Here is a 14,624-nt window from a genome sequence, read left to right on the forward strand (position 1 = left end):
CTTAATTTTGGTATTTTCTGTTTAGCTGCATTCCTTCTTCAACCTAGTGTATTGCTCTTTAATTCCTACCTATCCACTTGTCTTTGGAGTAGTTTGTAATTGACAGTAGGCCCTAGAGGAAAAATTTGGGCTAAAAAGTGTGGGATTCTCTTCAAATTATAACTACTCTGGCAGTTTGATGTGGACATGTCTGGATGTTTGTGCAAAAAAAAAATCCCAAATTTTTTCAGTTCCACTTAGCTAGCTTGTATTTGAGTGATTTTAAGCTAGGCACAGTGCAACAACACCAAGTTGACTTTAAAATGTCAGGGCACTTGATTAGAATGGCAGTGCTTGATCAGTAGTAAAGAGTTTGTGTGTCCAGTTGGATGAAGAAGTTTGTAGATTGTTATTTTGATTGTGTGGTAACTGTATATTGGAATTGCTTTATTGATGTAATTGGGGGATTTCCAGGAGTATACCCTCCCCTCACAGGAGTACAATCTGCATGCATGCAGAAGCCCTTGCAGTGGCTCAGGGCTGTGCAGTGCTCACACAGGGTCTCAGAGCTGGCTTTCTGACTCACTGAGGGAGGCAATAATGTGTCTTTCCTGTTTTCTTTGTTTATGCCTTATCAAAGGAAAAGACACTGCAAAACACTTGCATGTTGCATGAATTGTTGCATCTGTTTATCGTAGGTAAGGTGGATTATTCTGATGCATGTAGCCAAAATGCATGTGTCCAACAACTGGAACAGAATAGCTGGGGGTCTTCTGACCTTGTGAACAGGCACAGAAACTTTTTTTCTTTATATCAAAGCTAAATGCAACAGTTTATGTTGTGTTAAGAGGAAAAGGACAATGAAAACAAAATAGCAGACTTTTTTTTCTCTGTGATGTAAAGTCAGGTTGGCAACTTTGCAGTTACCACTTCCTACCAGGGCTTGAAGTGATCTTGCATGCAGACAGTAGAAAACACAGACTCTATTGGCTCCAAAGCCACAGAATACTGCAAAGATCCTTCCTGTTATTATAGCTCAGTATTAGTCTCCTTTCCTTTGTTTGCAGGAATAATGCAAATTAATAAAATTTGAACATTGGGCCTTTTAAAGAATGTATTTCTCTTATCTATGGTCTCAACCAAAAAATTCCCCAACCTTTTCCCTTTGAATCACTAACAGTATAGATTATATAGGGAAAACCAGGAAGAACAGTCCAACTGTCTCATGCCAAATGATAGTGTCTTTTTTTTTCTCTGATAAGCATCAGACCAGCTGGTAAGTTGCTCAGTTATGCCTTAGTTGCCTCCTCTTATTGAAGTGAGACAGGCCCAAAAGCTTCACTAAAAGTCAAAGCTGCTTTCAATTTTTATCCTTAAGTTTGGAAATGAGGGAAAAAAGCCCAAATGGTGTCTTTTTATAACCACATTAAATATTAAGTGCAAAAAATGGATTCATTGGTCTTAATTGAAGCTGGAAGTTGAGCACAATGTTAACATGAAACATACATATTTGCAGTGGATCACTGGCAGCCACAGCTTGTCAAGTAACTGCTGCAGGTTAAAACCAGACTTCCTTTAGCTCCTCCTTGAATTTCAAAACCCTTACAGTTGTTTGCAGAGAAGTACCTGTTTGCTTTCCATTAAGCAAAGCAACATGGTGCAGACTGGTATCTGGCTCAAATGTGGATAACCTGGAGATGTGCAGTACCAGTTGGCTCAAACTAAACTGATAAGACAGGTTTTTTCTTCCCTTCTCCCTGGCTTCCTGCTTCCACTATCCCTTCTGTGTCCATACTACAGAACTGTTTAACCATTAAGTTATTCAGACACTTGCTTCAAGCACACAGAGTAAATACAGACTGAAATAAATATGACTATCCTTCTTTATTTTCTTAACCTGTACACAATCAAAATGTACAAAAACTTGTACATTTTTGTTGCAAGGCAGAATACTTTGGCCACACAGTGAGGTAAATGATAAAAACTGACATATGTGCTGTATTGATCAGTGCAATTGGCCCCAAAATGTAGCTTCAGTGCTGTTTCTTCATTAAAATAATTAATGGTTTTTTTCATTTCTGTGAACAGTGCATTCTTCAGCCTGTTTTTTTAACATGTTTTTCACCCTCTTCTGCCAGAACGGAGTCATGTCTGGGTTGATGCAAATGCTGCTTCTGAAGGTTTCTGCTCACATCACAGAGCAGTTGGGAATGGCCCCAGGAGGAGAATTCAGGGAGGCTTTCAAAGAGGTGAGAACTTGAGATGCCTTTTCTGAGGTCAGATTACTGGCCTTTTGCTTCCAGAGCTGAGCTCAATAAAACCATTTTGCAATTGCCTAGAAAAGAGCACTCTGGCCATACCTCTGCTGAAGCCAATGAAGTAGTAAAAATAATTTTTGACTTCAAATTGTACTTTATGGTACAAAGATTTGTAGACATAAGTGGTAGGAAAGCAATTCAAATAAGGCATTTGCTTGATGATATTTCTGAAAACATTTGTTTTCATTAATGATTTCGTTTCTTTTATATAATTATTTTTGAATTCTCAGTATTGATCTTGGTCCCATTGTTTGGTGGTGTCAGGCTTTCAGGCTGTGAAAAGCAGCTCTAAAGGATTAATGAGATCTGATTTGTTCCGTTCATCTACAAAGATTGGGGAAGTCAAATATCTGACCGATCTGTTGGTCCTGTATGGTCTTTTAATGTCACCTTTTGTACTACTGCCAGCAGTGATACAGGAATTAAATCATAGCTGTGTTTTACACTACTCTTATTTTTTTGTCTGGGAATACTGAGACACTATTTTCTGTATGTGCATCCATCTTGCAGAATGTATCTTGCTATTTTAATGTAAATTATGCACTAGTAAGGAAATCTGAGAGACATTGCTGATAAATAATCTGGAATCATTTGTTATATTTATCCTTAATAAAAAGAAAGCTTCTTCAAGGTTTATTTTCTTGAGCATTCTAGACCAGAATGAAACATTTTAAGTGTTTCCTATTTTAAGCAGGAAAGAAAAAAAATTAGCTCTGTCCTATTCTAAAGTGATTGCTGGAAATTTTTAAACAACTATCCGTAGAAAAGAATTTTCTAGAAATTCCATACTGTGCTAAAATATGTCACGGTGAGCTACAGCCAAGTCTCCCATTATCATGTGATATCTGGCATCAGTTATTGTCTCATAAGCTCTTTCTTTAATATCTTTTACCATGACCAAATGTAAGGTTAGTGGTCCTGACAAATCCTAGGGAAAAGCAAAATGATGACACCAATGATGGTTCACCTCAGACTTCATTCAGGCCCAGATAGATATTGAGCCACACTGTCATCTTATATAGTAAATACTCAGAAGCTTTGTGCTTCAGTACAGGTAACCTCAAGGGTGTGGCATTACAATTTAATGGAATACCAACTGCATTGTGTAGTGGATTTATTCCTTTATGAAGTAATGTAGTAGTATTTTGTAAATTTTACTTATTGCAAAGCCAAAATATTTTTTTATGTTGAAGTATGAAATATCTTGCTCTTTAAGATACCTAGTATAACATAGTAAATCCTTACTGTTCATTAATAAGAATGCTCTGTGCTGCAGTATGAAATGCTGACTGGTTGTTTGTATCTTCCCTTTCAGGCCAGTAAAGTACCTTTCTGTAAATTCCACCTTGGTGACCGGCCCATCCCTGTTACATTCAAGAGAGCAATTGCTGCACTTTCCTTCTGGCAAAAAGTCAAACTTGCCTGGGGCCTTTGCTTCTTATCTGACCCCATCAGGTATGAATAAGCACCCCATATGTTTTATGTTTGGGGTGGATTATTCAATTCTTCAGTTTGACTTTAGTATGAGGGTACCCAGCCTGATGCAATGAAATTTGAAGTTAGTTAGAGGGATGAATATACAAACTATCCTGCAATAATATGTATTTTTGAAGTGAAAGCTGTCTTTCTGATCTTGTCAGGTCTTTCTTTGTCTTTCAGTGCATTACTTCCAGGTGAAATGTAAGATTTGATGCTGAAGAATTTCTAGTATGATTTTAAAATTTCTTTAAATTATTATTTTATTATGCAAAAAATGAAATCTTTCTCACTGCTGTGTGGGGATATTGTAAATAAGAGAAGAAAGGCCTCAGTACAATAATTTGTATGTTCTTAAGAGTTCCACATCCAGCCATTAACATGAGATTGGATGGAAAATGAAGTAATAATTCAACATCAAAATTGTCAGTCTGTTGATGTTTCTGGGTCTGTAGAAAGCTAGCATTTCTCCTTTATCTTGCCCTGCTGACATTTGTAGTGTCCTTTTCATCTTGGAAACTAAAGGAAGCCTGTTTGACGTCATTCTTTGATAGACAGTGATGCTAAACCAGATAATGTCATTGCCACAAGCTATGACCCACAGCTAGGGGTGCTAACAGAAGGGTTTATAGCATCTATGAAAAGAATAAAAGCTCATTACATTTACTCCTGCAGTTCCTTTTTTGCATTTCCTGCCTGTTTGCTATTTTTCTGTTCTGCAAATTGGTTTATAACTTTCACGGCCCTGTGATTGACACTGGGAACCTGCAGATCTTTCTCCATGCCCTCAGACTGTGCATTACAGTGTGCCTTTTTCATTCCTTAAGTAGAGTATCTGTGTGTTCAGTGATCAGATCTGCTTCCTCAGAAGAGCTGTGTGTAGGCTCTTCTGAGCTTATTGATGCACACTGAAAATGGGGCACCACGGTAACCCTGGCCTTTGAAGCCCTAGTGGTTTTGCTGACTTGAGTTGCCAGCTTTTAAAGTGGGAAAGGAGAAAATCCAGTTGAACTGGCTAAAGGCAAGTGACCTCTTTTCTTTCCCTTTCCTTCACTGCAAAGGCATTGTTAGGTATCAAGTTCTACAGGTTTATGGAGATTATTTTCCTTCTGGAGAGGAAAGCTGGGGGAAGAGAACTGCAGACTGTGTTTAGTTGTAACACCCAATTGTTTTGATACATTAGTTTCTCTATGTTGACCTTTAAAAGCGTAATAGATACTGAGAAAATTACCTTTCTTTCAGTAAAGATGATGTGGAGAAATGCAAACAGAAGGATTTACTGGAACAGATGATGGCAGAAATGATTGGAGAATTCCCTGATCTTCACCGAACGATTGTCTCCGAACGAGATATTTACTTGACCTACATGCTGAAGCAAGCAGCAAAGCAGATAGAACTACCTCGAGCTTCAGAAAGTAATTGTTTTAAAGCAGAGATTATAATCAGCAAGGTGTTCTTTGTGTACTGGTACAAAGTTCAGTTCTCAAGGAATCTGGGATGTTCAGTTCGTGAATGCCACATGTCTCATAAGATACAATGCTTAAAAAAATTAAAAAGGGCTTCTCTTGAAACCACGTAGAGCAGTAGACTCTAAATTATGTTTCCTTTCTCATTGTGCTATTTAAAACTGGTAAGTACTAATTAGCCAGACAACCATTTCAAAAGGCAGGGGTCTAGTATGACAGCACAGTATGGGACTGTCATCTATCTTGCTTGTCCCATTTTCTCACCAAATTCATTGTTGCCACTGGCTACTGAGGGTCTAGTTTCTTGATAAGTTAATTCCCCAATTTCAGTACTCTTCATAGGTTTTTTTTTTATAATTGTAAATTGGGCTGCTAGGAACTTTGATGATCTGGCAGTAATAATCATATGTGACTGCTATTTCAGCAAGGTATAGGCATATAGAAAAATAGTACTTGACTAATCTTTGGAAGTATTCTGCTGCCATATGTAATTGGCATGCCCTTCCTATAGATAAGCGTACTGAAGTGTGCTACCTCTTACTTAATATCTTAAGAAGATAGTGTTTGTTCTGCACTTTAGTGCAGAACTGTTGTTGCAGTTCTGCTTTAGAGCAACTCTAGAGTAGACTGAGAAAAAGAAAACTTAGAAAAACTAATTTGGTAAATATGTATAATAGTTCTAGTGTTTTCAATACAGATTTGTTCCATTTTGAGGCCGGCTGCTCTTCACGTTTACTTTTTTCGTGGAAAAATCAAGGGTGAATATTTAAAGCAAAACAGTAGAACTTGTATTTTATATTTATATATTATGTAGAATTTTCCTCATAGGAAAGCAGCCTGATCATTATTCCTTAGAAAGTTTTTTGTGAGTTATTTTATTGTGGCACAGTGCTATATTTCTCATTGGGGAAAACTTCCAGAAGCCACATTTTGGGTGTTATGAAATATGGATGGTAGATGGGAGGTGAGGGTGAGAGCTGGCACATGTTGCATTGGTCTGATAGTTGTTGGCTAACTACTGGATGTCTCTGGCCTGGGTTTGCAGTTGCTGAGGCCAGGTCTCTAACAGAGAGCTTCAGAGGAACAGGTGTGGTCTGAAGCATTGTTCTCTGATTGTGAGCCCAAGTCTTGTTACACTTTATGTGCCAAGTGCCGCTGTCCAAAGTGGCGGAGAAAGTTCAGGAGACAGCAAAGACCAGGGATGTTCCTCTTGAGCAGCACAGAAACATGACCTACACAGAGAAGGAAAGAAGTTAATTTAGCTTGCATCTGCTGAGCCTGTCACCCTGAGGCTGAAGTATGAGCACTGGCTAGGTCTATTTATTAAATAATTGGTTCCTGAAAATCCAGAAACCATGCTGACTTTTTCAGAGTTTCAATGAAAGAGGTAGTAGGTGAGATCAGTATGCAACAACAGGGTTTCAATATGTGGTAGTGAAAGCCCCTATATCTTGGAAAAATCAATTTTGTAGTCTCACACATTGGCTACTTCTTTATAGCTTGAAATATAGTTCTTTTACAGATATGTTCCTTTCTCTTCATCTTTCTTTTCTCAGATGAACCTAGAAAATATATCCCAGCTGTTGTAGTTGGTGTTGTTGGCATGGGTCATGTACCTGGGATTGAAAAGAACTGGAATTCTGACTTAAAGATACAGGAAATAATGAGGTAACAGTTGTGCTTTCCTACATGTTGATATAACAACTTCTTTTGCTAAAAATCTGAAGTTTCTTTGTAGTTTTTTTGGTTGATTGTCACAGCTTGAAGGAGCATCTCTGCTGTCCTCCCGGCCTGTCAGCTTGCTGACTTGCTATGCAGTGCTTGCAGATTGTGCTGACAGCAAAGAAAAAATCACAGGAAAAAAAAAAAAAAGTTGAATATGGAGGGAAGTAGAGATGAGAATATGCCCTTGCCTGGACAGAAAATTAATTTAAGTCTTCTCAAATGAAATTCAAATGAGGGCTGTTAAAGATGGTGAAACCAGAACAAAGGTTTTAGTCTAACTTAGGTAAATGTAAATCACTGGATTTAAAGCTTTTGTTTTGTCAGGACACTGCTGGTTCTGGCAAGCTTAGTGTTGCAGTTGCTTGTACCCTATTTTAAGTGTTTGTCTAAGTAATGGCTTGTTTTAATGTGTATACCTAACTAATTATGAGCTGGTTCAAGCCATGTACCTTGTGAACTCTTGCTTCAAAGTACCTATTAAAATAGACATATATGCTTTGTAAAAGACAGAATTGAAGAACCAAAGCGTTCAGACTATGTGTATCCCATAAAGCCACAAAGGTCAGGACTTCAGAAATACAGGAGAGATTGTAATACAACCCTGTAGTATTTGTCTGTGGAGCTCTAGGATTATGGAGTCTTTCAGAAATTCACACTTTCCTTATCACATCTGTTTATGGTGTTAATGTGACCACCTCACTCATCTCTTCAGAGGCTATGAAAACCAGAAAAGACTGACATCCACATGACTGTTATATTTAGACATCTAAAATATGATTTAGAGAGACTTTTGTTTCTGGATTCAAGAATGCAAAGTATAGAAGCTCTGCCTAGCCATTTCTAACTCTCTTTCCAGGCTAAGCCTCCCCTGGAGTCACAGACTAGATGTCCATTTTCCTCTGCACCCTCACAAATAACCTGTGTAGTTGTGTGGTGGCTGTTGGTTGCATCATTGACAGCACAGAACTGAACAGCCCAAAGACCAAGTGCATGTCTTCAAGCCTGCACAGAAAGTCCTTCTCATCAAAGTTTAGGCTCTGACTTGATTGCCTTTAACATGCCAGTGCCATAACTGAGCAGAAGAGTTACTAGTATCTTACACAAGGCATTAATATTGCATTAACTTGATTTTCTGAAATAATTTGAAGCAAATGACATTCATAAGAGTGATGTATTTGCAAATTATTTTTCTTTCAACTTTCTTGCCCTTCCTGCTGTTACACTGCAGTTGCAGAGCAGAGTTAGGGCTTTCTTTTGTGTGTTTAGTGTTCGTCACTGCTCCAAGATGGCAAGTTTTTAAGATTTTCTCAGATATTTAATTAAGTTTTAGAAGTTGGAACATGAACTTGAAGATTTTCTGGATAAAAGCATACATATATTTCTAATTTTTAAGTTCATGCATTGAACCTGACTCCAAGCCTGACTCCAGACCTTACTGTCTGCCACAGAATATTTTGAGTAGGAAGGGATGTACAAGGATCATCGAGTCCAGCTCCTAAGTGAATAGCCCATACAGGGATTGAGTCCATGACCTGGCCATTATTAGCACTGTGCTCTGATCAGCTGTTATTAATTATGGTTTTTTAAAATTGTGGTGAGGTATTAGAATTGAGAAAGAGTAGGTGGAGAAAGGCATAAGAACATATAAAGAGATGCCTTTACACCATTCTTGGATCAATACATACACTGTTTTAAAACTCTCCTCTGTGTTGCTGTAATGTGCAAAGTCTTACTAGTGATAACTTTTCCCTAGTTTGAGCACATGGATCTAAACTCAGTCTAGTTGTATCCTTATCTCAGCACATTTAACCTGGTTTGAGAGCATCCAGTGTTTTTGCACTATTGTAGTTGATTACTTCTGAGTACATTAGAAACTTTTTCTGGATATAAATAAATGATAACTTAAGGCTCCTCTGAAAGTTAATGGAAACCTCTGAGTTGCCTGTGAGAGGATTATGAGTTGCTGTGGGTGCAGAGCCTGTTAGTGGGGATACAGGGCTGCACTTGCATGTGGCTGTGCTCTCAAAGTCAACTTTATTGGGAAGGTAATATTAACTGTTTGCTTCATATGCCCACAGTGAGACTGACTGCTTGAATGTTGGGGGGCAGACCTGGTGTGCCTGTTGTCCTCTGCCCTCCTGGTTCAGGTGGCCAGTGCAGAGGCTTCCAAGCGGCTCTGTGAAAATCTCAATATTTTCTTTTAGTATACTTCAGAAAGTCTGAATATTGACTTAATTATTTTAGCAGGGTGATGGACAAGTAAAGGTTCCTAGCCATGAAGAGTGGCATAAGTAGAAGAGGCTTTGTTAGTGTTTATTAATTTTTATTGTTATTTAATTGTATGTAGCCCTTGAACATGAAAGAATACATTGTTCATTCATGATGCATCTGTTACGTGAAAATTTCCTGCACTGGGAAGGAAGGGGAGGAAAAAATCCCTTTTCTTTCTTTTAATTGGAAAATGCCTACTGTTTCCAGCTATGCAAATATTAATATTGTTTTCTGTCTTTTATTTCAGTGTGCCTCCTCCATCAGCTTCAAGTAAGATTTTCAAATTTGTTTTAAAAGCAACAGTGTTTGGACTGCTGGGATACAGCTGCTACCGAATAGGTCACAGGACAGTTCAGTTTGTTCTCTCAATGCCAGCAACACAGAGCTATCTTCAGAGGCTGACAGAGATGCCTCAGCAGTGAACAAGCAGTAGAGGCTCTCTGTGAAGAAGGTGGCTGAAGAAAGGGCGATGGAGGCAATGCATGAACTGGACTGAAGGATGAGGATTCTAGTCAGACCTGATTGATGCTGAGCAACACTCAATCACTATATAATAAAAGATTTGGTACTGAAGTTACACCAGCTATGATCTAATTAATAGTTTTGATTCTTGATAGGTGTGTTGCATGAAACCAGATGATTCCAGATTGAGGTAAAAGAAATGTGTATCCAAAAAATATATATATATTATATATGCATACTATATACATGTACACTATATATATGCATTGTATATAATATATATATATATATAAAACTGATGATGTAGTACAGGCAGCTTAAAGGGTGTGTGTTCATGGCTCCTTTTCCAGAGGAAAGAACAACACAAAGTATCCTAATCAGCTGCATCTCCTCTGAAGTTCAGGGACACTTGAGTGATTCTTTGCTTTTTTCTTAGGTATAATAATACCAAGTGTTTGTTTCTGGTGCCAGACACTTTTACACATAATTTAAAGGACATCTTCTCAATGTGTGTTTTATACCTAAAACATTTAGGCTTTTTTTAAACTTAAGAGCTTTCCAGAAATTTCAGAATTGTACAGGCTGTCATACGTACACGGCTCAAATTTTTTACAAGCCTTACCGAAGAACAGGAATGTTGCCTTTAGATTGCATCCCTTGTTACCACCACCAGTTGAATTGTCTTTCTCCTGCATAGAGAAGGTGTAGCCACCCCATCAGAATGCAGTGTGGTTTGTGTCAGATGTTTACAGGACACTCTGTTCCTTTAGCTTATTTAAACTATTATTTAGCCAAATCCTGCTGGTTCCAGTATTGTAAATTTAAGAGACTAGAACTACTGTACAATTTACTTTTGTTTCTCAGACCTTTCGTATTTGGCATAAAAAGCCTGGAATTAACCTGCCCCTTGTTTTTGCTACATGAATATACTTTATTTATCAATGTAATTTCTTGGTGGATGAATATTTTAATCTATTTAATAGGAAAGCAGTGTTCAATTTAGTTTTTCAACCCAATGTAGCATTTTATTTGGATTACCTGCTATTTATATGCAGAATTATGGGTACTACAGACTGCTGTTACTTTCTTTTTTAATTATCTGGAACACTCATCCATCATCAATCTTTCTTTCTTTCTTTCTTTTGTTTTTTTAATCCTAGCTTCATATTTCATTGGAATTTTTTGGTTCCTTCCCTTTTTATAGGATTGTCAGTGATTGTAAAATGCCCTTGGCAATCAGCTAGTCCTGATTCAACAACAGAGATAACATTGTCATATCAAAGTTAACCCAATATATTTGAGTGGAAAAGTCCCATTTGCTCCTCAGGCTCATACACAGTTGTTCCTTGCTTAAAGTGAGGTTTCTATCTGTATTAATTTCTTTTGGGAATGAAAGATGGGAACCAATATGTGAGGCAGGAGGAGGAAAAGGTGATGTTGTGTTTTGTGTTTCATTGTGGTTTTTCAGTTGGTTCAATAAAATCCAGAAACCACTTTTAATAGGGTATATTTCCAAAGGCTTGTGTTGGAAATAGTTCCATACAGTCTTTGTTTGCTAAAAGTATGTACATCTGTCTTCTGTACAGTATAGTCTTTTTTGAGCTTTTAAATTTAAGAGCCTGATGCTCCTCTCTGTGATGGCTTTGATATTGCTGGGAGCTGGTCTGTCCATGCAACCTGATGCTTTTCTGGCTTGATCTTTGAGAACTGTATGAGTTCCAGTGCAGCAAATGATTAAAGTGCATGTTTATCTTAAACCTTACTGAATCTAACCCGATTCTGCAGAGCTCCTAAGGTGATGCTAGGTGCTCGTCTGGGTCTGGGCCTTACAGGTGTCCAGGGAATAAATCTTAGCAAATGAGAATGACAGCAATTCATGCTTCTAGGACACAAAGTATAAATGATAATACAGAAAACAGTGGGGGCAGGTCCTTTTATTTTCTATTTATTAGTGCTTAAGAAACCACCAGCCATCTCTAGCAAGAGGAGAAGCAGTATTTGTAAACAATTTATAGAATAGTAGAGTAACTGCCTAAATTTTGATTCCTGTTTTTTAAAAACATTTAATGTATTGTTTACAATTAAGCAGTACTATCTGAATAATTCTATTACGTTTTATGTACATTTTTTAAAAGATGAAAGCAGAAGCTTAAGCTCACTCTTCTCCTGTTTTACTGACATACCAAAATGTTGTTCTGCTGGTTATTTTCTTGAGAATATTTAGCTGGTAGAATTAAATATATGGATATTTTGCTTTAAGTTATCTACAGATTTTTAAAGTATCTGCAGCTATTTTAAAAGTTCTGTAGATATTTGATATCTGTGCTCAGGTAATTTTACACAAAGGAAAACAAATCTAAGGTAAATTTTAGATAGGAGCCTTAATCTTGGGTGGGACTAATGCTAAATGATTGTCATGGAGCATTCTTGTAGACTTTGTTTTATGCTTTTTAGCCAAAAGTGATTACCATCTAAAGTGTCCATTTGTTATTCAGTTATACTCTCCAGTCAGTACCTTAATTCTATTGTTTCAATCTTTTTCTTTTTTTGTTTTATTTTATTTTTTTAACAAACCATATCAGCTGATTCTTCAGAGAACTTCTTGGAGAATTTGCAATTTATCTTCCCACTGTTGCAAATTGGCAGATCATACGCATGCACTGTTTATTCAGTGGCACTGGAAAGTGGTGAATTTGCAGAACTAACAATTCTATTAATCCATACACAGATTCTTGATGTTGTATATTCAATGTGTTGTACTGTTTATATAACATAATCCATGGTTTAGGTCCATTCTTTTCTGTTCTAGTCAGTCCTTTCAATGTTAGCAGCATCCTGTAAAATTTAAGTATATGTTGAATTGTCCCAGCCCCACCTCAACCTTATGAAGCCATATTGTATTTTTTTGGTGACATGTACATCTGTTTTATGCATTTGTACATGTGATGTAAATTTGAAGTATTTTTAACAATGTGTGCCTTTTAAAGTGATTTAAAGTAAACAGCAGTATGTTCTATTATATAAAAAATAAAATATTTTACCCACCATTTTTGTTGAAGGCATTTATTTTCCTAATTAACCAGTATTTTTATTAAGAGCAAACACTGGTTTGCTAGATCTAGTACAGGATAATTCCACCATCTAACACATTTTCCTGGAGAACATTAGTTGGACTAATTATCTTCTGCTGAGTGTAATGCTGGAGCAGGGGAACTAGTTTCTCTACCTACCCCATGTAACTGGTTAAGAGGAAAAGGATGAGTTTCCCTGCCCTACTGAACACACAGGGAGACTGTCTGCTCAATGTGAGAACCTAAATTCAGAGTTCAGAGTTAGGCATGGTGAGTTGACTTTGTTGTTGTTGCTTTTCATGACTCCAGTGCTCAGTCTTGCAAGCAGCTGACAGCTGTAGTCCCAGTCCAGCAGAGCACTCCAACATTGGCTTTACATCAGGCACAGTCATTTGTACCTAAAGTGCTCTCCTCTGTGTGGGAAATAAAGATCCTTTAAGTGCAAAAGATGTTGAATCATGGCAAAGAGCTTTATCTTTCAAATTGACACAGGTAAATCAATATGACCATTACTTAAAAATATATATATTAATACAAAGACCCTGTATTCATATATATGATAAGCTGTATTCCATACAGATAATGTATTGTCTGTGTGTACCCTTTGTCAATCAGTGGTCCATCTTTTTTGATTGTGTGTAAAGCAAAATGCAGCCCTTTTTTCCTTGATCAGGCAAAGTTCCCTCCAGTTGCAGTTGGAGCCGTGGCTGCAAAGGATTGCTGGTAAAACCATTTAGGTGGAAGGAAAAAAACTTTAAATACTGTAGTGCTGTCCCTGGGAGTGGCAGAGGACACTGCAAGCAGCTCTGCTCTGGAGCAGTGCTGGCTCAGGCAGCTGCCTGCTTTGGGAGCATATCCTTCACCAGCATGACATTGCACGCTGCTGGCCCACGTCACATTTGAGGTGTCTTTTCTATACCAAATACTGAACAAAATTTAAAAATTGACTTTTTGAAGTGGATTCAAATGTCTGTGTTTCCACTGGAAGCTGTATTTCTGTGTGAATTGTAAAACATCTAAAAAGAGAAACATATCAAGTTACCTCTAAGTGCCAGGCAGTGGGAGCTACACAGGGAAAAGAAACATCACGTTCCCACTGGTGTAACTCTTAAGATACTCATGTATGTATTTCCCTATTTCTTTTTAAAACTGAAATAAACTTTAATTTTAGACTTGAGTGTTTTAAGACTGACATTTTTGTAAGATGTGGGAGTTTTTAAGTGTTGGCAGGAGAAGGGTCACTCATGTGGGGCTGACTGATGGACAGACTTCAGTGGGGGACCAAGCCCATGCTGTAGAAAGAGGACACATGGAAGACATTAAGCACAGGACAAAAGTAGCTCCAAAGATATACACACCTGAAATCAGTCTACTGTCTCTTTGGGTGCAAAAATGCACCAGCTGTGCATATCCTCACACCAGCAGGTCTTGTGTGTCCGTGTGTGTATGGGAGGACTCCAGGAACAGCTGAAGCAGCTCTCCTGTTCAGCTGCTCCCAGCTGAAGAAGCTGGCTGGGGGCTGTGTAGTTATCCTCTCCTTCCATCATTTGCCTTGTGCCTGCTGCAGAGAGGAGCTTTCTGTATTCCAGGGAGGCAACAGCGGCAAAGATGGGACTACCCTTACCCTCACTCACAGCAGAGAAAAGGCTGGGAGCTGGGGGATGTGTACTCTTTTCCATCACAAGCCCTTGTCCTTTGAGTCCTGACGCCTGACCTGGCTCTGGCTCCTCCTTGGTAGCTCCCTGCTGGGAGTGACTGTGCTGCAAAGTGAGCAAACACTTTTGCTTGTTGGATGTTTTATCTGTTGGTTTGTGCAGGAAAAGCTCTAGTGATGATAGGGGCAGGGGGAAAGATGC

General features: G+C 38.1%; 1 protein-coding gene across 3 annotated transcripts in view; it reads left to right on the forward strand.

Moving 5' to 3' along the window:
* Positions 1-12,744, forward strand: part of TRABD (TraB domain containing) — a 31,111-nt gene extending 18,367 nt beyond the window's left edge. For all 3 annotated transcript variants that reach the window (XM_059472887.1, XM_059472888.1, XM_059472889.1), the window contains 5 exons: positions 2,118-2,228; positions 3,613-3,752; positions 5,016-5,188; positions 6,796-6,907; positions 9,483-12,744. In XM_059472887.1, the coding sequence (XP_059328870.1) occupies positions 2,118-2,228; positions 3,613-3,752; positions 5,016-5,188; positions 6,796-6,907; positions 9,483-9,657 (711 nt within the window). In that variant the 3' untranslated portion in view covers positions 9,658-12,744. The remainder of the gene's footprint in view (positions 1-2,117; positions 2,229-3,612; positions 3,753-5,015; positions 5,189-6,795; positions 6,908-9,482) is intronic.
* Positions 12,745-14,624: the final 1,880 nt, after the last annotated feature.

This window comes from Ammospiza nelsoni, chromosome 5 (genome assembly GCF_027579445.1).
Source record: "Ammospiza nelsoni isolate bAmmNel1 chromosome 5, bAmmNel1.pri, whole genome shotgun sequence".
Lineage (NCBI taxonomy): Eukaryota > Metazoa > Chordata > Aves > Passeriformes > Passerellidae > Ammospiza > Ammospiza nelsoni.